Source organism: Neovison vison, chromosome X (genome assembly GCF_020171115.1).
Source record: "Neovison vison isolate M4711 chromosome X, ASM_NN_V1, whole genome shotgun sequence".
Taxonomy (NCBI): Eukaryota; Metazoa; Chordata; class Mammalia; order Carnivora; family Mustelidae; genus Neogale; species Neogale vison.
Window position 1 is genome coordinate 46327995 of NC_058105.1, and position 26100 is coordinate 46354094.

Genomic DNA, 26100 nt, shown 5'->3' on the forward strand with positions numbered 1-26100 from the left:
TTTAATCCTGCCTTTCATTATGGTTAGTCTAGATCATCCCATGAAGCTCATGTAGTTACTAATAACCCCATAACTTTTCCTTTGGAATGATATTGCCTAGACTTATCATACCAACTAACTCTTCCTGTATCAGAGATTAGAAATTTACTTAATATTGAATTGTATCCTCAATAAGCAAAGAGCTATTACTATAGTCTCATAGGCACTCAGATTTGAGTGACATAAGAAATAAGATAGTTGAATGAAAATGATACTTCCAAATATTCATTAATATGATATACAGTCTCACTTCCTTTTATTTTATTCATAGATATGATTTGGAATGAACAGGAAAAGACTGAACTTTATACAGATAACTTTTGTAATGTATGTGGAGTGGTGCTACAGTTTGAATCACAAAGGATTTCACATTATGAGGTAGGTTAAAAATAATGGGAATAGAGTCTAAAGGAGATTTTTATTTTATATTTTATGGTTTAATGTATATATGTATTTATATATTTGTCTATCCTCTACACTCATTTAAAGGAGGTTTTTAAATGTAGCCAATAAACTTCCTATTTTATTGTTTTTGATTCTTATGAAAATCCTGCGAAGTAGGTGATATTATTTCCCTTTGATAGATAAGGAGACTGGCTCAGAGAGAGTCAGTAACTTACTAGCTTAAGTTTGGGGATTTGGGGTTTAAAATCATTCTTTTTTATTTGAAAGCTTCTTCCTTTTCTTCACACCATTCTGCCTCCCTTTATAGTCATCAAGCCATTATATCCTTCATGTCCTTGTAGTAAATATAAGGGAGGCATTATAAAACTTGAGTAGAAGGGATATTATAGAACTCGATTCTTCCTTTATAGTAAATAAGGGCTATAAAAACAAAATGAACCAGTCTTGCACTTGACTTAGCCAACATTTTTTTAAAGCAGAACCATAGGATTCTAAAGCTAGGAGAGGGAATATTTAAGGTTCTTACTCCTTTGGTTTATTGATTTAAAAACTGAGACTCAGAGGGGTCATGATTCTTTGTAGCATCATTGGCGTGACCAAGCTTAAAAATGATTTCTTCTGATTTCAAGTCCAGTGTTCTTTTCTTTCATTTGGTGTTGCCCTTCCCTACCCCATTTCTTTCTTTTTTTTTTAATTTTTTATTTTTTATAAACATATATTTTTATCCCCAGGGGTACAGGTCTGTGAATCGCCAGGTTTACACACTTCACAGCACTCACCAAAGCACATACCCTCCCCAATGTCCATAGCCCCACCCTCCTTCTCCCAACCCCCCTCCCCCAAGCAACCCTCAGTTTGTTTTGTGAGATTAAGAGTCACTTATGGTTTGTCTCCCTCCCAATCCCATCTTGTTTCATTTATTCTTCTCCTACCCACTTAAGCCCCCATGTTGCATCACCACTTACTCATATCAGGGAGATCATATGATAGTTGTCTTTCTCCGCTTGACTTATTTCGCTAAGCATGATACGCTCTAGTTCCATCCATGTTGTCGCAAATGGCAAGATTTCATTTCTTTTGATGGCTGCATAGTATTCCATTGTATATATATATCACATCTTCTTTATCCATTTCTATATCATAGGATGAGCTATTGGATTTCTTTCATATCTAGTGTCTGGGTTACCAAAGGTACTAGATAAATTTACTTTAAAAAATACAAAACCAGCTTTACTTTTTAAAAGGCACTTCGTCTTGTCCATTGCAAATGTTACTGGCAGCTATATTTCAGCTCTTATGTTGACTGGGATTCAATTACTATACATTACAGATAGGGAAATTTTGTTGGCTATGGATTGAGAGGACCTTCATTCAGGCTTTAACCCCATCATTGTTGTGTAACCCTGGACAAGTCACTTTGCTTCTCTGAGCATGTTTCTTAAACCTGCAAAATTGGGGTGGTAAAATCTCACTCACTAGGCTCATGAGAATTAAGTGAATCAAATTATGTGACAATGTCGAGTACATCCTCAGCCCCCATAGTTCAAAGATTTGGAGTTAGTAAAGAGATACACAAAATCAAGGGGGCTCTGTGATAACTGTGATTCAAACCATTTGAATTTAAATTTGAGAAAATAGCTTTTTGTGAGCTTATGAAGTAATAGTATAGAAAATACACAAAAATATGAGAAAATAGCATCCAGTTATAATTCTGTCACTTGTAGGTAACTATCATTTAACTTCTCTTTTGCTGATATGATTCCACTATGCTTTCTGCATGCACATGGGCACACACACTTTAACAAAATATAATTTTTTATATGATTTTTACTTCTTTTTTCATGTAAGAGCATGTTCTGGACACCTGTCCTATTGCTACATCTTTTTATTTTTTTTGTAATGTTTTAAGGGCAATAAAGCATTATGTAATGTTATAGCATTTTTTATTAATAAATATTTATTAAGAACTACTAATACTTCAGAACTTGGATGGTTATAAGGATTAAATTGTAAATAATACAGTGTTCTTATCTTCAGAGAACTCTGCAAATAATGCAGGCAATAAAAATATATTGCAAAATAAAATTTATGATATTAAAAAGCACACAAAAATAAGTTTACACATTGTATAATTACAAAATATTTGCTACTAGCCTATAGTTAAAAATTTGGCACTTTATAAATTGAAATTGATATTTAAATGAAATTGATATTTAAAGTATTGCCAATTCTAGTACTTTGAAAGGTTATACATTTTTCAGAAAGGCTGGGTTTTTAAAAATATTTTATAGAATTCTGAATCTTTGAAAAGCTATTCTGCTCTGGGAAAATTTGGAGAGAGCAAAGCTAGACTTACTGAGATCCAAGTTTATTATATTATGAAATAAGTACTTTTAAACTGAATTGTTTAAATTCCAGAGTACACTTTTGAAAAGCAATATGGTTTTTTTTTCTGTTTAACTACAGTGAAAGACTGTACACTGCCAAAGCAGGCAAAATGGTAGACTACTTAAGTTGACATACACAAAAGCAGTAAAGATGACAGAATCTACATTCCCCACTGGAATTTCTCATTTGAATTTTAAAAAACTAGAACGAGAATATTTTAAAATACAGTTTCTCTTGGCCCTAGGAGTTAGGTATTGATTTATTTTCCCGAGATTTATAGCCCTCATACTTGAAAAGAAAAGCAATATGGTTTTAATAAGAAGAGAAAATGAGCTGTACATATTTCTTAAAATTCCATTTGTTAAGGATTTTATTATAGATTTTATAGGTTACTTTTTTTTCTTTTTTTCAAATTTTTATATAATTCTTATTAGTTAGTTAATCCTTATTAGTTAGTTAACATACAGTGCAATACTACTTTTAGGTGAACAACACGTACGTACAACAGCTGGTGCTCATCATAAGTGCATTCCTCAGTCCCCATTACCAATTTAACCCACCCACCTACCTCTCCTCTGGTAACCATCACTTTGTTTTCTGTAGTTGTTTTTATTTCTTGGTTCATCTCTCTCTCTCTCTCTCTCTCTTTTCTCACTTTATTCGTTTGTTTTGTTTCTTAAATTCCACGTGTGAGTAAAATTGTATGGTATTTGTCTTTCTCTGATTGACTTATTTCATTAGCATTATACTCTAACTCTAGCCATGTCATTGCAGATGGCAAGATTTCATTCTTTCCTATGGCTGAGTAACATTCTAGTGTGTGTGTGTGTGTGTGTGTGTGTGTGTGTATACACACACTACATCTTTATCCATTCATCAGTTGATGGACATTTGGGCTCATTCCATAATTTGGCTATTGTTGATAATGTAACATATTTTTAAATTTAAATTTCAGTGCCATCTGTTAGTTTAGTGCTTATGATTATTAAATTATCAAATCGAAATTATACATAACCTTCCATATATTTGAAAGTATTTCCATACACATACTCTACTTGAAAAGATGATTTTTTTCCTCTTTAGTATACAGCTTGGTTAATACTATCAGACTATCAGAATATCTCAGTATTTATTGCACATGTAAAATAGAATAATACTGTTGAACTTTTGAATGTTTCTTATTTAAATTCCAGTTAGTTAACATAAAGCATAATATTAGTTTCAGGTGTACAAAATAGTGATTCAGCACTTCCGTACAACACCTGGTGCTCATCACAAGTGCACTTCTTAATCCCCATCACCTATTTAACCATTTCCCCACTAACCTCCCCTACGGTAAACATCAGTTTTTTCTCTATAGTTAAGAATCTGTTTATTGGTTTGCTTCTTTTTTCCCTTTGTTAGTTTCTTTTATTTCTTAAATTCCACGTATGAGTAAAATCATATGGTATTTGTCTTTCTCTGACTTAACTTCCTTAGCATTATACTCTCCCTCTCCTACTCCATACATGTCATTGCAACTGGCAAGATTTCACTCTTTTTTTTTAAAGATTTTGTTTATTTGTCGGAGAGAGAAAGAGAAAGAGGGAAGGAGGGAGAGGACAAGCACAAGCAGGGGGAGTAACAGGCAGAGTAGGCAGAAGGAGATGCAGGCTCCCCGCTGAGCAAGAAGCCTTATTCAGGACTGGATTCCAGGACCCTGGGATCATGACCTGAGTTGAAAGCAGACCTTTAACCAACTGATCCACCCAGGCATCCCAGATTTCATTCTTTTTGATGGCTAAGCAATATTCCATTGAAATATATACCATTTCTTTATCCATTCATCAGTCAATGGACACTTGGGCTGTTTCCATAATTTGGCTATTGTAGATAATGCTGCTATAAACATAAGTGTTCATGCATCCCTTTGAATCAGTATTTTTGTATTCTTTGGGTAAATACCTACTAGTACAATTGCTGGATCATAAGGTAGTTTTACTTTTAACTTTCTGAAAAATCTCCATACTGTTTTCCAGAGTGGCTATTCCAGTTTGTATTCCCACCAACAGTGCAAGAGTGTTCCCCTTTCTCCACACTCTTGCCAATACCTATTGTTTTGTGTCTTGTTGATTTTAGCCATTCTGACAGATAAAAGGTTACCACATTGTAGTTTTGATTTGTATTTCCCTGATGATGAGTGATGTTGAGCATCGTTTCATGTGTCTATTGGCCATCTGGATGTCATCTTTGGAACAATGTCTATTCATGTCCTCTGCCCATTTTTTAACTGGATTATTCATTTTTTGAGTGTTGGATTTGGTAAGTTCTTTATATATTTTGGATATCTTCTTTGCAGATATCTTCTCCTATTCCATAGGCTACCTTTTTGTTGTGTTGATTGTTTCCTTCACTATGCAGAAGCTTTTTATATTGATGAAGTCCCAATAGTGTATTTTTTTATTTTATTTTTTAATTTATTTTCAGTGTAACAGTATTCCTTGTTTCTGCACCACATCCAGTGCTCTATGCAATCCGTGCCCTCTCCAATACCCACTACCTGGTTCCCCCAACCTCCCATCCCCCGCCCCTTCAAAACCCTCAGATTGTTTTTCAGAGTCCATATTCTCTCATGGCTCACCAATAGTGTATTTTTGCTTTTATTTCTCTTGTCTCAGGAGGCATATCTAGAAAGAAGTTGCTACGCCCGATGTCAAAGAGAAGGTTACTGCCTGTGTTCTCCTCTGGAATTTTTATGGTTTCAGTTCTCACATTTAGGTCTTTAATCCATTTTGAACTTGTTTTTGTGGATGGTGTAAGAAAGTAGTCCAGTTTCATTCTTTTCCATGTTGCTGTCCAGTGTTCCCAAATGACTCCGACAAAAAACGCTAGAGCTGATAAACAAATTCAGTAAAGTCTCAGGACACATAGTCAACATATAGAAATCTGTTACATTTCTATACACCAATAACGAAGCAGCAGAGAGAAGTTAAGGAATCAATCCCATTTACAGTTCTACCCAACCAGTAAGATAGCTAGGAATAAACCTAACCAAAGAAGGGAAAGACCTAGTTTGGCTATTGTGGACATTGCTGCCATCAAAAGAAATGAAATTTTGCCATTTGCGACAACATGGATGGAACTAGAGCGTATCATGCTTAGCGAAATAAGTCAAGCAGAGAAAGACAACTACCATATGATCTCCCTGATATGAGGAAGTGGTGATGCAACATGGGGGCTTAAGTGGGTAGGAGAAGAATAAATGAAACAAGATGGGATAGGGAGGGAGACAAACCATAAGTGACTCTTAATCTCACGAAACAAACTGTGGGTTGCTTGGGGGAGGGGGTTGGGAGAAGGGGGGTAGGGTTATGGACATTGGGGAGGGTATGTGCTTTTGGGTAAATTGGAAGGGGAGGTGAACCATGAGAGACTATGGACTCTGAAAAACAATCTGAGGGATTTGAAGTGGCGGGGAGGTGGGAGGTTGGGGTACCAGGTGGTGGGTATTATAGAGGGCACAGCTTGCATGGAGCACTGGGTGTGGTGAAAAAATAATGAATACTGTTTTTCTGAAAATAAATAAATTGAAAAAAAAAGAAGGGAAAGACCTATAGTCTGAAAACTATAAAAGACTGATGAAAGGAACTAAAGAGGACACAAAGAAATGGAAATGAACCCACAGCACTAGGGGCAATTAATCTTTGACAAAGAAGTTTTGAGTTTTAAGGATGTTGCGCTTATTAAAATTTCTTTTTGTATTTATATTTAGATGTTTAAACAACCATTTTTTGCACTTATATCATATAGATATGTCCCTTCATTTTCTTCGAATACCTTTAAAAGTTCTGTTTCTTTTTTTTTAGTTCTGTTTCTCATGTTAAAGTTTTTACTCATCTAGTATTAAATTTTGCATATGGAGGAGGGTGTTTATGACAATTTTTCATACAGATAGCCAGATGTTTATTTCACAGTCCATTCTTTCTGCATTGGTTTGTGTGGTACTTCTGTCATATACTAAATTTCATATATATATTCTTGAGGCTATTATTCTGTAGCACTGTATTGCTTTGTTTGCCTTTCTGTACAGTAGTTTCACCTCATTACTATAGCTTTAAAAAAAAGATATGCGGTGGCGAAATTTTACATGAAAAAAATCATCATAAAGTTAAAAGATAAACAGCATATTGAGTGGTATTTATAACAAGAGATAGGACTATATATATATATAATTTTATCTCTTAAAAAGGAGATCTGAAAGAAAGAAAGCAAAATGTGAACATCTGTTAAAACAGAGTGGTGGGTATGGGCTTCAGCTGTATTATTTCCTGATTTTTCTGCAAGATGGATGTATTTCATAATTTAAAATTCTATAGATAGTGATTATATCACAGCATGTGCTCAGGAATACTAGTTTCCCTTCTACCTACACCAACATTTTTGTTATTCTTATTTATTTTGTTACACATTTTTAGAGATTTTTCTAATATGCTTAACTTAGAAGGTTTAAAATTTTCACAAAAAAGAATTTTGAGAGGTAAGCAGCACAGAGCTGGTAGACAGTTCCATGACAACAGTTCCATGATATCATCAGGAACCTAGGCATTTTCTGTCTTTCTATTCTGCTGAACTAGCTTTTGTCCTCAAGATCCCCTTAAGTCCCAGATGACTGCTGGAACCGTGATCTTAATTCCAGAAACAGAAGAGAAGAAGGTTGGAAGGGCTCATCCCTCAGCATGTTAAAGAGATTTCTCAGAACTTCCACCCAGTGGTTCAGATTGTATCTTTATTGGCCAGAATCTAGTCACATGGTTACATTTTGTAGAAAGGGAGGCTGAAACATGGAGTCTTTTAGGTGGGTATACCGCCCAAGACATGTAACTAAGAAGAAGAAATTTGATATTGGGAAGCCACCAGGAGTCTCTGTCAACAACATAAAAGTTATTGATCTCTGAATTATAGCATTTTCATTATGAGATTCAGAGATTTGAAAAAAGCATGTGAAGCTCCTTCATAAACATGGTACAACACCACATATATTACAACTTACAAGTGCTATCCTCAAATCCAAAGAGGTGTAAACTCAGGGTGCTTCTGTTATTGCATAAACGAAGTCATATTATATCTTTTTTCAGAGTGAAAAACATGCTCAAAATGTTAGGTTTTATTTTCAAATGCATGGGGAACAAAATGAAGTGCCTGGTAAGAAAATGAAGATGGATGTTAGGAATTTTCAGGTAAGTGGCCTATATTGATGTCGTAATTCTAAACTTTGAGTTATCAAATCATTTTAACAAGATTTGCTTATTTCAGGTCCATAGAAGTGAAGTAGTGGACAGAAATAAATTTTGTGATCTCTGCAACATGATATTTAGCTCCCCAATTGTTGCTCAGTCTCACTATGTAGGAAAAGTCCATGCTAAAAAATTGAAGCAATTAATGGAGGAGCATGATCAGGCATCTCCATCAGGATTTCAGCCAGAGATGGGTAAGATTACATTCACCTCTTTAGCTTCAGTACAGGGTCTCCTGATCATTTTTTTTCCAACTTCGCTATCCATTTTTTTTACTGGAGAGACTTTCACTCTGGAGTAATAACTTGATTCTTCTTCTTCTGCCCAGTTAATCTCTTTCTGTGTCTTTGTCATTTAATACGGAGATTATAATTGCTAGCTGAATTTTAAGAAATATTATGACCTTTCCCTTTTCATTTATTAAATACAAATGAAAGCAGGTGATTTGCTATGCTGCTATGAAGAAACAACAAAAAGCAGCCTGGGCTCTCCATTTTCTAATCAGATCATAAAATCTCACTTAGCTCCTTCTTCTTTTCCTTGCCATCAATCTCATTTTTTCTTCTTTAGTTCTTCCAAAACATTATCTCACATATGTGTTCACACCAGTATTTTCACTATAATATAGTTATGATGTAGTGTTTTCTGACTATAACTATAAGCAAAAAAAATTAATAAGTTACAGAATTTCCTTCTACCCTGATAGTTCACTTCATTCCTCTTATAAATATAAAGTACCATCAACATCATCAATCAGTAATGGGTACTTATTTTATGCTAGATCACAAGGACACACAGAACTATAAAACATTGCCTCTTTCCTCCTTCCAGTGATGTTGAGTCATCAGCACATGAGATATCTAACCTAAAGATGTCACTTCTGGCCTAAGGTGGCAGAGTACACCCTGGAAAACTGAACTTGTATTTTGAAAAAATTGGGTGCTAGAATAAAAAATGAGATGATTAATCCTCTGTAAAAAATAATATACTACATTCTCACTAGTTTCAACACTTTAGGAATAAGGCATGCGTAGTATGGAAAATTTACCAACATAAATTTCCAACTCATATGTGAGGCCTCACCCTACCTTAAAACATACTGTTTTATAAACATCTAATGAATCATTGAACACTACATCAAAAACTAAGGATGTACTATGCAGTGGCTAACTGAACATAATAAAAAAATAAATAAAAGAATACTGTGAATAATAATATAAAAAATTAAACCAGAATTATTTTTAAACTTATTCTAGTCTCTCTAATTTTTGTGTATTTGTTTGTCTTCCTGTCTTCTAAAGAGGGCTGGAATCAGTATTCCCTACAATAGAAAGCATCTTGTAAAGTCTTGTTTTCAGTCCCCCAAACTCATCAATTTAAGCTCATGTGGGATATTAAATGTAAGAACTCTGAAATAACTATAATTGTAGAAACATATAATTTTATAGACTTAAACAACTGCATAAATTTTATTTTGATACAAATACCACAAATCTGGACTGGATAGACTTACTGGGGTACTCAAGAAAGACACCAGCTTAGAAGTTGGTACCATCTGTTTTACCCTCACTAATTTTAAGAACCATCCTTTCATTGATTATTCCAATAAAGATAATTAGCCAATGCCTGATGTTGAATATTCCTTCTTGTACTTGTGTTGAAGAAACCTGAAGACAGACTTGTATTCAAATTTCTATTCCCACAGAAAAGTAAATTCTTTTTAACCTGAGTGCCTTTATCCAACAGCCCTGTGTGGAAAAAAGCCCAGAGATAGCAATTTTCAAAGAATTCTGAATTCCCCTAATACTTTGTAATGAATGTAGCTCTAATAACTGAATATATGTTGATTACTTCTCATTACAACTATTTCAGCAGGTGTGCCTCTTACTACTTCTGCAGAATCAACTTTTCTGAAGCCCCTTGCTGTCAAGCCTCCTCCAGGTGGGATTAAAGACAAGACTTTGCCTTCCTCTTCCAGCAGTGCTTTGGATTTGAATAATCCAAACAAGTATTGCAAGCTCTGTCCTGCTTCCTTTAATAGTCCATTAATGGCCCAACAGCATTATGTTGGGAAAAAACACAAAAGAAATGAAGCTAGAAAGAAGTTTGTAGACAACATAAGAGAGAAACCTCTTCCAGCAAAATCAGATGCAAATGGTAAACAGTAAAAATATCCCAAAACTCTTTCATAGGAAGTTTATATTTTATAAAACATACTGACTTATGTATATATCAATTTGCTGTAGGTTGATAGTACTGATGGTATTATACAATTTTAGATGAGTAAGGACTTCAGAGTCCATCTAGTTCTGTCTGTTGGTTTTCTAGAAAATGACACTCAGAAAAGTTTAGATGACATTTATTAATTATAGAATCAAATATAGGTATCCCCCATGGTTCCACGTTATGTCATAGGTACATAAGGAAGTATTTTTAATTAGTGTTGTGTGCTTACATTATTCAGTCACTAAGTATGGCTTAAGTGTCTCTAGGGTGCTAGGCTAGTCATTGTTGGGAATACAAATGAGGATATACCATTTTCCCTGAAGGAGCAAGTGTATAAAGTTGTTGGGTTTATAACACTTTATTGCAAGATGCTACAGACATGAATTTTTGTGTACATATTTTTGGTAACTAGAGAAGTGAAACACCATGGTTCAGAAAACCTTCATTGAGGAAGTATATGATTTAGAGTGGTAGAAGTGGGAAGGAGAATTAACAGAAGAGCTAGAAAGAGTGGCAAGAATTCAGGCACAATAAAGATTCTGATCCTGACTGGAATAATCCACTTGCTCTTCTAACCATATTTTTTTTTCATTTTTCCCCCCACAGGCACCTTCTCACTACTAGTGTATTTTATTCCTTTTTCATATTCTCCCTTCCATCCACTTCTTTTCCTCCACTTGCTGTTATTTTTCAATTCTTTTCTTACTAGAACTTTCTGCTTCATGTGAAAATGTTCATTTCTTCCACCTTGAAGCCCTATTCTTTGTCATATGTAATTCCTTATGTTCTGGTTCTTCTGTGTCTCTGTTTCTTTTCTGTTTTCTTCGGGGGATTTTTTTTAATGCATTACCTAAATGTAGGTGTTCCTGTGGCTCCATTCTTGACTTTATTCTACAAGCATGATCTAAGCTGTTTCCCTGATTTCATCTCTTATCTGTATGCTTATGACCTTTCTGTCAAGCTTTGGATTCATATCTCCAACGGGCAACTACTGCTTTACCTGGATACCTCATATCCATTTCAATTCCACTCAGTCACTCAGAATAGAAACCTGTAGTTAACTGTGAATTCCCCAACACTACCTTCTTTACTTTTTATATCTAATGAAACATCAAGCCATGACTGTTTTACCTGTTCCCTTATCTCCAGCCCTACTCTTCCCATACTAGCTCAGGCCCTCAACACCTTTCCTAGAGCTTTGCTACTCAAAGTGTGGTTTGTGGCCAGCATCATCAGCATCACTTGGGAGCTTGTTAGAAAAAAGAATTTCAGGCCTCATTGCAGACTTACTAAATCAGAAACTGCATTTTGACAAGATCACTAGGTGATTTGTTCTCACAATAAATTTTGAGAAGCATTGTTCTAGAATATTGCCACAGCCTCCTAACCACTCTCCCTACCATCAGTTTTATCTCTCCAAATCAACCTTCAGTTTAACCATGAGAGTGTTTCACCTAAAGTGCACATCTTTCCATGTCACTCCCTGCTTTAAAATCCTCGCTTGATTCTCCTTTTTCTGGGGATAAAAATCTAAGCTTCACAGCTCTTTATCATCTTTCCCTGCATACAGTCTCCAGGCTTATCCCCTGCTACTTCCTGCCATATCTGTATAGGTCAGAACCAACAAACTGCTTATAATGGTTTCCAGAAACCATTACCGTATTTCTTGTTTCTGTGCCCTTTTTCCTGCTGCCATTTTACCTGAAACATCTCCATGTTCCTCTTCTTTATCTAATTCCTACTTATTCTTTAACATACTACTTCCTGGGAAGCCTTTTCTGTTCCTTCAAGACTTACCTTCTGTGCTTCCTTAACCTGCATGTATAATTTTCTCTCCATGTGTCTTTATCTCCTACTAGAATGTGTAAGGTCTTTGAGTAAAGGGATTTCACCTAACTCTAATGTATTTCCAGTGCTAGCGATAGAAACTGGCACAGAGTAGGCCTCCCTCAATAGCAATTAGTTTAATATTAAAATTAGTTTAATATCACTCTATAGAATCAGTGAACTACTAATCTTGATATATTGAATGCTAACCCTGCGTTTATACTATTTAAGTTTCCTAATTAATGTGATTCAGCATATCCCAAAAAGTTATATAGAGATCCATGTTTTTATCTAGGAATTTGAAGAATGTTGATTTAGGCAAAAGTAGAAATAAAAGTGGTAGAGTTTCAGAACACTGAAAAGAAACAAAATGAAAAAAAAGTGGTAGAGCTTCTAAAAGTAGTAGATGTTTGGAGAAATGACAAGCTTTAACTTGTTAGGGTATTTTTCCTATTGCTAGGATGAAATAAGTACCTTCTAGTTTAAAGGCCAGCATTAAGTAAAATTGGAACTGAGTCAGCTATGAGAAGTGTATATAGCCTGGTCACAACTAAAGGGAAAGTCATGTTAGCATTCTGAAGTTTCAAGGTTATTAGAATAAGGGAAGGATATTGGTGAAATTTTCATCTGGCCAGGGAGGAAGGCTGACCATTAGCATAATAGAGCTCAAAGAACAAATTTCCAGCCCGCTTTTGACTGTTCCATTTTAAGAACAGTAAACATTTGAGGATTAAAAAATAGCTAGAGAATTTAAATTAGCTAATGAGAATTTCAAAGAACAGAACAGCAGAAGCCCATATTATAAGCAAGCAAGTGGTAAGACAGAAACAGTTTGATATATGACACTTTGACTTTTTCATCCATCAGCCCATCTTCTCCCTTCTTTCTGTCTCTGCCTTTTTTTCCATCTGTTTTGTTTATATATGTTCCTACTATACCTAATCTCTGTCTGTCTTATAATTCTCAATGCTTTCTTCATGTCCCTTATCCAGCCCAGATCTTATTAGCACAGGAATGGCTACCATAACGATATGGAACTAAAGTATGTATGTATTTTTTATTTATTGTATTTGTTTTGTTTATCTAACTAATTTCTAGCTTCATTATTGCACTTAGATATCTCACCTTCACCTGTAACTCAACATACCTAAAGTTGAATTAATAATCTTCTCTAAAACCAGCTTAAATTTCCCAAGATTCCTGTCTTTGCCTGTTGTAGCATTTCTTAGTTACCTACATTTGAATCTTTGAGGGCATCTTCAACTACTTTATTTTCTATCTTGTCCATCAACAAGTCTTATCAAATTTATTAGAACTATTTTTCCTTTCCATTACATTTCCACTATCATCATTTCACACTTCAATCCTGTAACAACCTCCTGGAGGGCCTTACATATACCTCATTGTTACTCTCTTGTTCTTCAGTAGCAAGATTTCAACCCTGGATCAGTTCCACAGTCCCCATTTTCTACTTTTACATTCAGGATACTGAGTGATGCTGTTGAAAATTTTGTAAAGCTAGAGATTGGGTACCTTGATAGAGTCTTGGAATCCAATCTCTGTGGACTTACCGTCCTGTTTCCTTTACTTTTTCCTTCACTTTCCTCTCAGCAATGATTTTAAAACCCACACCATTGTCCAGGACTCTCTTCCACTCTTCTACGCTTCCCCCTCTCACACCTTTCAAATAAACTTATCTCCCACATTCAGTCACCAAGTTTTGCCAGGTTTTTTTCTTTTTTAGTTTTTCCAGTTTTGATGGTGTATTCCACCAATCTCCCTGCTCCTGCCTTTCCCTACTGTGTTCTACCTCATGCCCTCCTTATCTCTTGCCTTGTCTAGTTATTTACATACATGTGGTCTCCTTACTTTGAGGCTTGTTCCTCTCAAATTTATCCTCCATATTGCAGCTACAGGAGAGACTTCTCTTAAACACACAGCTGACCATGTAACTTACTGCTTGAAGCATTTCAAGGTTTCCAAATTCACAGGATAAAAAGTCTAGGCTCCTTAGCATAACACTTACATCTCTCTGACCTGACACCCTTTTGCCTTTCCCATATTGTCCTGTTATATTTTATTCTACAACAATTCCAAATTTTAAGAAGTTCTTATAAACACTTCTATGTTTCTATCATGCTAGTCCATCTCCATACAATACTATTCTCAACTCTTTTCAACAAGATAACTATTGTTCATCCTTCCAAGTTAACTGAGGCATATCTCTTCCAGTAGCCTTCTTCAGATCCCCATACTGTGCTAAGTGCCTCTGCTTCTTTGAGCTCCCATACCCCCTAAGCATACCTCTTACCTTTTACCAGATGAGATTGAAATCCTTTATTTATATGTTTCTCACTTGCATTTGTGAGCAACCTGCCCATTTTATTCATCTTGTACCCGTAGAATCTAGCATGATGTTTGGTGCTACATAGGTGCTTAGTGTTTTTTGAACAGATTATTTGAAGTCAACACATCATGCTCATTTCTGTCTCTCCCATATCTGATACTGTTTTCAGTATCAGATGTAATGCCCTTATCTGCCTTCCTTATAATTCAAATCCTTCTTATCCTCCCACATCCATCATAAATTCCCTCACTTGTCTGGCTGCTGATATTCTCCCCCTCCTCTGATTCCTCATAGATTTCACTGTTCATTGAGAGTTGTGCTAATTATAGCCCCTTAAATGAGTTAGCCTCCTTAGACAAAAGATTATATTTTATCCTGCAATATCCATCTTAGCACTTTATATGGTAATAAGTACAGTTTTTTTCATTATTTGCTAATTGTTTATTGAAAGGCAGTGTCATATAGAAGGATAAACATAGATTGAGAGATATGTTTGAAGTCACTTACCCAGTTGTACCTCAGATTCCTCAGGTGTAAAGTGAAAATAAGGCTGCTTCACAGGATTTTCAAAGGATGAAATGAAACAGCACAGTACCCATCACAGAATAGGTGCTTAACAAATGTTACCCTTTTTTGAAATGTTTGTTCTCCTGTTGTAATTTAAAAACAGGTAAATTAGACTTTTTCTACTTTTCTTCATAAAGTAAATTCACATTAAGCTGTACTTTTCTTTATATGAGGCTCTCTATTGGTTATTTTCCATTTAAGCTATTAGACCAATGGTTCTCACCTTGACTACATGTTAGAATTATGCAAGGAACTTTTAGAAATCTCAATGCTCAGGCCATCCCACAAATCAATTAAATTAGAATCCCTAGGACCTACACATTAGTGTTTTGTTTTCTGTTTTTTTAACTCCCTAATTGATTAGGATATAGAGCTAAGATTGAGAACCACAACAGTAAACTATAAAGATACGTACTTCCCCAATCTGTGCTTTGAAAACAAAGTTCTCAGTCTGGGGAGTTATAAGATAGATCTGTGATTAGGAGATAAATGGGCACCACAGGTGTTTGGTTATGGGAAATTCTGAAAGGTATGAGATTTGAAGAAGCTTGAGTTTCTGAATGAAGTCAGAAATAAGGAATCCTAGCAGAGTTGAGGGCAGAAGAGCTGGATAGGGACAAGGAGCAGACCAAGATGGAAGAACAGAAAGTATAAGAAATAGAATAGATTAAAGAGATTTAGAGTATATTTACCTTGGTGAGCATTAAGTAATGTATAAAATTGTTGAATCATTGTATTGTTTACCTGGAACTAATGTAACACTATATATTAATTATATTTCAATTAAAAAAGGAAAAGATAAACATAATGGAGGCAGGTTACAGAAGGATTAGACCAGGAATTTTGATCTTGGAGCCAATAAATAGGCTTCATATCTTCATAGAAAGTGTTTACACCATTTTTATATATTATTTTCTGAGATGTCTATATCTAGAAAAAGATAAAGAATATCAGTATATGAAAAAGACAAGAGCTAAGGTTATAGTAATCAGACCGCAGAGTTCCAGAACTGCCTCTAGACCTTTTATATGTGACCTGCAGGTTCTCTAAACCCATATATTACCTATATTATAATCTTCTGATATAATTTGTAAAAAAAAAAAAGAGGAACTGAGGAGAATATTATGTATGCTGTATACTTTATAAGCACTAAACAAATATGTAAAACCCCTAAAATCTAACCTGAGTTTATAATCATAATGAAGATCACTGGCTCAATATTAGGGCAGTGGTGCTCAATGGCTGTATAAAAAAATCATCTAAGAACGCTTTCAAAAAGTAAGAAAGCCTGGTCCCACTCCTAGAGATTCTGATTTAAACGGTCTGATGTGGAGCTGTAACATGAATATTTTTAGGTTTCCACATGGTCCTAATATGTAGCTAGCATTGAGAACCACTAACCTAGAGGAAATCAGGATTCCTGCTTATCTTGCATAATTTCAGTGCTCTCAAAATGTATGGTGTTGGCCAAGCAAATCTGAATGTTAATTTTTGCACTTGTTAAATAAGGATAAATAATTTTTTGAAAAGTTTGTTGTGAGCGTGCATAGTCCTGGCTTTAGACCTTGGCTTTGCAGGAAGTCCAGCATCTTCACGGGAGATAAACCTCAAATCAGGAACTGACTGGACCACAAACAAACTTGGCAAACACTGATAAATAATCAAAGAACAAGAAAGGCATTCCCTTAGTGTATTTCCCACACATTCTCTAAGAATAATTACCTGAGCTATTGTTAAAATACAAATTCCCTCTCATAGAGACAGTGTATCATGTTCTCCAGGGGAGGGAACTGGGGGTCTATATTTAAGTAATACTCCAAGTAATTCTTAGCAGAGAAGTCTGGGAAACACTGTCATTTAAGTTAATACACTGTCATTCTGGTATTGATTTATGGTAGGAGGAGATAAATATTTTTTCAGTCCTCAAGGTTTTTAAAACTTGGATCTATTACCCAGGTATCCCTTTTTTAGGATCAAATAATATGGGAAACCAAATTAAATCTGTAAGTGACTTGGTGAGCATGAAATCAGAGCACTGGCAGAGAGGATAGTTATGAGGAGTCATTCATTCAGTCTTTGGCATAACCTGCTGAGTTCTCCTGGGCCCACTAGAGTATCTGTCAATTGTAAGCAGACCCCTTGTGTTCTTCCAAATTATTGTATTTCTTTCCCCTTGACAATATTCTCTTGTTTCTATGAATGATCTTTGCTTGGACAAAGCCAGTATACTTGATAATAATTAATTTAGCATCCTTTGGATGATTAAATTGCTCTTTGATTTAAAAGATGACCTCTCATGACCCTAAAATTACTGCAGCCACCAATTTGTTGCCTCTTCTTTAGGGTGGGATTATTTCATCTTTAGCTTATGAAATTTATTAATTTGCTACTTCTGGCCAAAGAGGAAGTGGAAGAATAATGAAGTTAAGAAAATAAAGATTAATTTATCCCCTGCTTTCAATTCTACCTAAGAAGCAGAATAGAAAGGTAGCTGGTATAGCTATAGTTCTTGACTCTTTTGAAGTGGTAACTAGTAGTTTTGTTTTAGAATCTTGCTTTCAGCTTTTATCCTGAGAGTGGGGCTCACTGAACCTCTCTCCTTTCTAAAATCTGTCTGTGGAAATTACTTTCGATAAACTAATGCACTACAGTGATTTCAGGTAAGAGAGTAAAAATTTGCTTTTGTTTAATCTTTTGGGACCTTTCAGGTTTTTCTTGGGCAGAAAAAGAATTAGGAGCAAGCAGAAAGGTTGGTTAAGGGATTAAGAGATTGGGCATACTAAATTTGAAGTGCCTGCTGCACTTTGATGTAGAAACAATAGGCAGGCAGATAGCAGTTTCTTAAGAAAGAGTCCAAGCCTAGAGAAGCAATGTGATGTAGTGTAAAGAATTCTGGGCTCTAAATTAAGAAGTATGAGCACCGAGAGGTTATCTCTATTACTAACTGGCTCTTTGACTTTGACCAAGTCATTTGACCTCTCTGGACCTTACCTTCAAATTGGGAAAGTTCAGTAGATAATCTCAGTAAATTCCTGTCCAGTTCTGTGATTCTAATTGTGTCCACATTGACCTGCTTAACTTGGACTCTCTATTTTTTCAGCATTTAGTATGAGAACCTACGTTTGTCATATTTGTAATATCACCTTTACATCTTTAGAAATGTTCCGGTCCCATATGCAAGGAAGCGAACACCAAATTAAGTAAGTATTTTTTTTTTTTACCAAAATGCTCCTGTGACAACAAAGAGCAGAGCTTCTGTCAAGTACCCTTGCATGTATTTTACAAACTTTCTAGGCATTCATTTCCCTATGAGTGGATACTGCTATAGGTGATGGCATTTGTAGGTGATAGTATTTGATACTGCTAAAAGTGATGGTATTTAAATCCCCTAGGGACTTTCCTAGCCATGATAGTATACTGGCAGAGCTGGGTAATTGGCACCCCTGCTAACTAGACAGCATTGTCCTTTTCTGGAGAAATGCTAAAGGATCATTCTCATTGAGCCATACAAACTCAAATAAGTCTTGGAAGGTTGCTTAGTTTCACATCATCCTTCTAGCAAGGTACAGTGGTTAAGAACAAAGGTCTTGCTGTTGGACAGATCTGGATTGGAATATCAGATCTGCGTTTCTAACAAGCATATGACTTTCAACAGCTCCAATATGAAGTGGCTGTAATGAAATGTTAAAAATTTAAAAAAAATTTAAAAAAAGAAATGTTAAAAATATTTGTAAGGTGCCTGGCCTGACATATAATAGGAGCTCAATAAATATTTATTCCATTCTATTTGATTGTTTTAAGGAGAGGATTAAGTGGACAATTAGGGATTGGATAAGTCAAGTAGCAGGACAGAGGGGCACTTAACTATTGTATTTTTTGTTTGTTGCTTTAAAAATCAAACCATAGTGTTTCTGTTACATTATTTTATCCTCGTAGAAAATATTTCTACTTTGAGTCTGAATACTTGGGAGCTAAATTGTCTGATTAATCTTCATTTAGACTCTTTTTTTTAAATCTCAGAGTTCCAGAATAAATAGCCACTATATTTGTAGATCTATACACGAAGCTAATTAAAACTTCTAAAACAATGTGACATTCAGATCAGACCATTTGGGGGCATTAAATATTATTGACCCTTTTCCACATATCCCAACATGCCTTACATTTTAAGTACTAAGACAGTAGCAGCTATGTCTACATCTTTGTACCCATCTTCCCTTTTATCTCAGCCCTGAACATTTTTTGTGTGTAAAAAATCGTGAGGTACATGGGAAGTATCTTGACTGTCCCTGCTTGCTGCTTCTTTTTGGTGTAAAAAGTGATGATTTATAGCTTTTATATTGCAGTAGGTTTTTAAAAATTTGCTTGGGCTTTTGTTGTTTTTGTTTTTCCAAACTAATCTTTTTGAAAGCAAAGAAAATATTCAGAATAAAATAACCTAGTAACAAGAACTTTCTGCTGTCTTCTTTGCAGAGAATCCATTGTTACCAATCCAGTGAAGAATTCGAAGACACGAGACTCTTCCCAAGATGAATGTGCAGATTACATCCAAGTGCAGAAAGCCAGAGGACTGGAATCCAAGACTTGTTTCAGAAAGATGGAAAGGGGTTCTTTGGAAACCCGTGGGTATAGGGAATTAGTTGATTCCAGATCCAGACATAGAATGTTTGAACAAAGACTCCCATGTGAGTCTTTCCGCACATACCCAGGATCATATAATATTTCACAAACAGGAGAAAACCAGTTACCTCATTGTTCACCAGCTCATTCAAAGAAGACCTATGACTCTTTCCAAGATGAACTAGAAGATTACATCAAAGTGCAGAAAGCCAGAGGACTAGATCCAAAGATTTGTTTCAGAAAGAAAAGAGAGAACTCTGTGGAAACCCGTAGGTACAGAGAAGTTGATTCTGGACCCAGACAAAGAATGTTTGAGCCAAGATTTTCACTTGAGACTTCTCAGACCTACCAACAGCCATATAATATTTCACCAGTAGAAAGCCAGTTATATCACCGGTTACCAGCTCATTCAAAGAGGACTTACGATTCTTTCCAAGATGAACTTGAAGATTACATCAAAGTGCAGAAAGCCAGAGGATTAGAGCCAAAGACTTGTTTTAGAAAGATTAGTGATAGTTCTACAGAAACCCGTAAGTACAAAGAAATGGTTGATTCCAAACATAGAATGTTTGAGCAAAAACTCCCATTGGAGGCTTCCCAGACCTATACAGGATCATACAGTATTTCACAAGCAGTAGAAAACCAGTTACCTCATTACTTGCCAACTAATGACAGCAAACAAAGACTAGACTCCATGACCTCTTGTCAGCCCATCAGAGACTATTTCTCAGAAAAACCAGTACCCCTTAGCCTTAGTCAGCAAGAAAATAACTCTGGCCCATACAGTGTAGAATCTGAAGTTTACAAGCACCTCTCTTCAGAAAACAGTACCAGTGACCATCAAGCAGGTCATAAACGGAGACATCAGAAGAGAAGAAGGCACCTGGAGGAAGGCGAAGAAAGGCCAGAGAAAGAGCAGTCCAAGCATAAAAGGAAAAAGAGTTGTGGGGATACTGATCTAGACAAGGAAAAGAGCATCCGACAAAGGAAAAGAGAGGGAGATAAAGTCAGTGTCAGTTCAGGAAAGCTTAAACATCGAAAAAAAAAAAAAAGCCATGGTGTACCTACGGAGAAAGAAGAACGTAAGCACAAGAAAGAGAAAAAGAAATCTGTTGAAGAAAAGACAGAAGAGGAAATGCTTTGGGATGAATCTATTCTTGGATTTTGAGCTTTTAGTTTTGTTTACCCAAAGATTAATTGAAGAAATATCTAAGAATATGGATTTAGACAAACAGGAACATCTAGTAAAGAGAAGGAGCAGTGGATACAGTCAGTATCAGTTTAGGAAAGCTTCGTTTTTGTGTGTGTAAATTGGAATTGAATTGAAAGAAGAAACAAGCTTAAACCTACCCTCTGAGAAAGAACATAAGAAAAACATAAAAGCACAACAAGAACAAGAGAAAAGGAAGCCTGTTGAAGAAAAGACCAGAGTCAGTGTTTTGGGAGGAGTCTGTTTTAAGAATTTGAACATTTCATTTTATTTGCCTAAGGATGAATTGAAGGAATCAGTTTAGAAAATGGATTTAGACAAAAAAACAAAAACATCCAATGAAGAAGAGAAGAGGTGAATATGGTCATTGTCAATTCAGGAAAGCTTAGTTTGGGGGCAGGGTGTAAAAACTGGAAATGAATTGAAAGAAGAAACAAGCATAAACCTAGCCTCTGAGAAAGAACAACATACCAACACAAGAACAGAAAAGAAAAGGATACCTGTTGAAGAAAGATGGTGCTTTGGGATGAGTCTGCTCTTGGATTTTGAACTGTTTTTAGTTTTTTCCCTTAAGGTTGAGTTGAAGAAATAAGTTGAAGAGCTTGGTTTCATGAAATTGTTATTTGAATTTTCCTAAGTGAACAGTTAACTTTAACCTCTAACAAAAGCCAAGTGAAGTAAAAGTATTCAATTTGCCTTGTCCTCAAGGTACTTTTCCTCATTTTCTTAAAAGAAAAATTACGTTTCTTACATATAATGTAATTTTGTTTAATGACGTTGTCCCTACTTCTGTTCATCAAATTGCTGTGGTGGTGAATTATTTACCCATGGGAGATAATTTATTTTAAATGAGAGAACTACCAGGCATTACAGAATCCATTCCTTGTTTAGGTTTGTGTTAGTGGGTTGTTGATACTTTATTGTTGTTGTTGTGTGTCTATTTGTTTCTTGGTTTTCTTCAAGAAAAATGTATGAAGCGACTTAGACCGATTTTTTTTTGTTAAATATAATTTGCAGTGTATTTTTGTATTTTCTAAATCTGAAAGTGAAAATGGAAGTCTATAGTAAGTTTAGATGATATATAGTTTTAAAAAGCTCTCAAAAAGTACTGATACAAAATCAGTCTATATTCTGCAAATGTTTATATTATAATAAAGTGTTTTAATTTCTACATATTGTTTTGCATAACCAATCATTTGCCAGCCAAAGATGATTTTATTTGGGGAATGAGAGGAGAAACAGTTATGCAATTTGCACCTCTTACGAGATCACAATGTGAGATTGTAATAATTTCATTTATTTCACATCTTGCTTAGTAGAAGCAGACTTGAGTTCAGTTTTAAGTTAAAAAATTCGACCAACTAAATAACTTGAAACTGAAGAAGGAATAATTTCCCAAGTGGGAGAGGGCTGTGAGAGTACATTACCTTTAAATTGTTTCATCTTGATTTTTTTTTTACACTGGTGCTCCCTTCTTTTATGATTGGCACCTCCTGTAAATATTGAACATAACCATGGTACAGTAGAAAGAGTAATACTGGGAGTCAAAATCCCAGGATTCTGGTCTCAGTTGTACCATCAAGTTGCCATGTGACTTTATGGGAATATTATCAGAATCCAACATGGAGTCATCAGGAATAGGAAAAATAGGCTATAGTATTCCCTTGATGTGTTAATCTTATCAAAAAGGTAAATAAATTTAGATGGTAATGTATCTGCATGTAGGCAACACGTTTAATAGTCCTTTTTCCTTGAGATTTTGTTGAAATGGTAAATGTGAGCCAAAGCATAATATGATTGATTGGGTTTATACCAGGTTGGTATAGTCTGAAAGGGAGTTAGATAGCTCTCAAATTAACTTTTCTTCCACAAGACTTTGGTTGGTATAAGATTATTTGGTGCTACACTACTACTTCTCTTTTTTTTTTAATTTTTTTTCAGCATAACAGTATTCATTATTTTTGCACCACACCCAGTGCTCCATGCAATCCGTGTCCTCTCTAATACCCACCACCTGGTTCTCTTTTTAACACATCTGGTATAGTGGTGAAAGGAGAGGGGAAAGAACAACAGTAGAGCAAATAGACTGTGAATTAGCAAATAGACTGTGAATTAGCTACACGAATGGCAAGATCTTTTTCTGAATTTGGCAAAAAAATGCAGCTCTTTTCCACAGAAAACGCAAGACAAGATTATTGAATTGTAAGCATTTTTAGAATTGGTGAATTATTTTGCAGAAGTCCCATTTTTTATGGAAGGGTGGAGGGTAGAAATTCAAAACTATACATCATCAGAATATTCACTAAGACACCAAATTGCTATGATCTTTTCCAAATAACTTAAATAGATCAATGATTTATTAAAATTAGCAGCACACAATTTCATCAACATTGTGTAAATCATACAAAATTTTAACATTAAAATCATTTAAATTATGTGGGGTGGCAAGTTTGGAGAGGGAAAAGTGTGTGCTGTTGACTACATTCTTGGGAAAGTTACCAGGGACTTGCTCTAGAAATTGGTTAAGAAAATTTCTAGGACAAAAACCGTTTTGACAAAAATAAAGTTTAGGGGCACCTGGGTGGCTCAGTCGTTGGACCTCTGCCTTTGGCTCAGGTCATGATCCCAGGGTTCTGGGATTGGGCTCCCTGCTCAGTGGAGAGCCTGCTTCTCCCTCTCCCTCTGCCTGCTGCTTCCCCTACTTGTGTGCTCGGTCATGCTCCCTCTCTGTCAAATAAAATCTAAAAAAAAAAAACCTTTATGTTAACTCTATCATAAAATTAGTTTTCTATTAACTAAAAAGTATTTTCTGGTTGAAGCTCGGGACAAAGACCTGGAGCCTGACTTTGGCAAATTTGTTCTGCTCTTAACTTCTGCCTCTCAGCACTGGGAGGTGACAATATAAATCAAGATATTTAAATATATATGCAGGTCCCAAAATCATCTCTACTTCTGGAGTTGAGGCTGACTCTAGCAAGATGAAATTTAGTAGTGTTACTATTAATGCTTTTGGCTGTAGAAGACAATACAAAAATATATTTCAGGGGGCATAGTTTTAAGATATTACATGTGAAAATGTTGAGATTTTTATTACATGCTTAGTTTGAAAGACTAATGTGCTCATCTAGACATAAGATCACTTATGTAAGACAAATAGTGTTCACACAAGTAAATTAATAACACCTAGCTTCATAGGTATATACTCAATAGAAGATGGGGGGGGGCAAATTTGGGCTGAATTTGGAAAATAGTTTTCAAAAATTGCAGCTTTAGGGGAAAAATGGAACTGACCGTCTTGTCATATGCAAGTCTTAAAGAAATTATAAGAGCTGTCAGCACTGAGCCAGGAAGGAACCTGGGGGAAAAAGTGAAAAGCATAGGTTCTATTCCACAAAGAGCACTCTAACAGGGTAAATGGACCAATAAATAGGAAATTGCAGTATAAATTTGATGAAGTCTACAATATGAGCGCTGAAGGATGCTGTGGTTAGGTAACAAGCTTAATGGAATGGAAAGTGGGCATTCAGGAAAGACTTCCCAAAGGAGGTGATACCTAAGCAAAACTTTTCCTCTCGGTTCAAAGTCATTTCTTTGCTACATCCACTTGGCTATCTAATAGGTACTTCAAACAATATAGGTAGCTACACCAAGTGCCTCCTTCTGCCATTACCAACCATTCGCCTCTCGGTTTCCCCCATTTCTGTAAAACTGTCCGATTGTTCAAGCCAAAAACTATTTTTGAAAACCTCTTCACTTTTACATTAGTCTGTAAACAGTTCTCCTTTATCATATCACCAAAATATCTCTCTTGATGTTCAATTCTCTTCATTGTCACTGCCACCACTCCAAACTGAGATATAATCTCTTGATCAAACTAGAAAAGTAGGTTTGAGAGCAACTGAAACATTCAAAGAAGCCATCAGAGGTTCTGAATTACAGATGAGTGGGAAAAGCTACATAGAATCAGTGAGAGATCAAGGAGTGTTGTGGTGAACTAGGCCCATAAGGATTTCAGAACTATTCATCATAGTATTTCCTACAGAACAAACCCACACACAAAAAGAAAACTGCTAGTTTCAGAAATCAAATGGAACAAGACAGAAATGCCGTGGGTAAGGAGAAAGGAAAATTCAAATAGTAGTGGATAGGGAAAGAATCCAGAGAAAGAAGATCCCAGGAAGTATTATGAACAGCAAAATAAACTTCTGAAGGTAAGAGTAGCAACTTAGAAAGCCAGATCTAGTAGAAAATGAACACACCAGAAAAATGCAGACACAAATTAAATGAAAACTAACCTAACCCAGTGTTTTAAAATGAGCTGAAATAAAGAAAACGTTCATGATCTTTGATACAGAACATAAATTCAGAAATAGAACCCAGAAATAGATAACAGAAAGATGTAAAACAAAACCTGACAGAACTAAGTAAATAAATGTAAAACCAATTGGAAATTAAACTGCCAAGAATACAAGAGAGAAGAGACACTATGTTAAAGATAGGGAAATAAAGAATAGAAAAGGGAAAATAAAGGCAAGTCTTTGAAAAGTATATAGATTGATAGAACAAATAAAGGACTGCCAATAGGAGACAAATTTGTTGCAATGGAACTGTGTTTGTGCTGCCCCAAATCACCCCTGCCCTCTGTCCCACCATCTCAGGACAAAGACACTCATTTCCCCAACTTTTAGGGAATTGCCCTTGTCTGAAGGGAACAGTGTCTTAAGATCATGCCCTCTCCTGGGGACAACCTGCATCCTTTAGTGAGATAATGTAGATGTATACAAAGGCCAAGATCTCCTGTTTCAAATTTGGGCACCTCTAAAGGCCATCTTAGTTCCAGAACTCCCCATGGGATCAGACAAAACCTTTGTTGTAATTATACCATAGTTCAATTTCTCTGCTAATCCTGCTTCCCTTACTACCTCACAGCGTTGTTCTTTTGAACATGCCCCTATAAACTATCTACAAAATCTCTGTTTCATCATTATTTCCCCCCCAAAACCTTACCTAAGACAGGTGGTATCAGGAATAGTCCTAGGAAACAGACTCCAAAAATGGGATTTGCGGAGCAGGAAGTGAGGATCCTGTCAATCATGGCAGTTGGTAAAATACTGGTAGAAAGTAGTCCACGGTGTGCTACAGCCGTACAATTGTTAAAATTTTCACCAGGTATACTAGTGAAAAGGAAGGTATGTGCA

At 35.6% G+C, this 26100-nt stretch overlaps 1 protein-coding gene across 3 annotated transcripts in view; it reads left to right on the plus strand.

The window, feature by feature from the left end:
* The window catches only part of ZMAT1 (zinc finger matrin-type 1), a 37925-nt gene extending 16034 nt beyond the window's left edge, over positions 1-21891 (plus strand). The window contains exons 2-7 of one of the 3 annotated variants that reach the window (XM_044235516.1): positions 311-417; positions 7947-8048; positions 8125-8299; positions 9978-10262; positions 18173-18272; positions 19546-21891. In XM_044235516.1, coding sequence (XP_044091451.1) covers positions 313-417; positions 7947-8048; positions 8125-8299; positions 9978-10262; positions 18173-18272; positions 19546-20860 — 2082 coding nt within the window. In that variant the 5' untranslated portion in view covers positions 311-312 and the 3' untranslated portion in view covers positions 20861-21891. Of the gene's footprint in view, positions 1-310; positions 418-7946; positions 8049-8124; positions 8300-9977; positions 10263-11059; positions 13205-18172; positions 18273-19545 lie in introns of those variants that run through there. The other 2 variants (XM_044235515.1, XM_044235514.1) reach the window with 2 other exon arrangements.
* The last annotated feature ends 4209 nt before the right edge of the window (positions 21892-26100 follow it).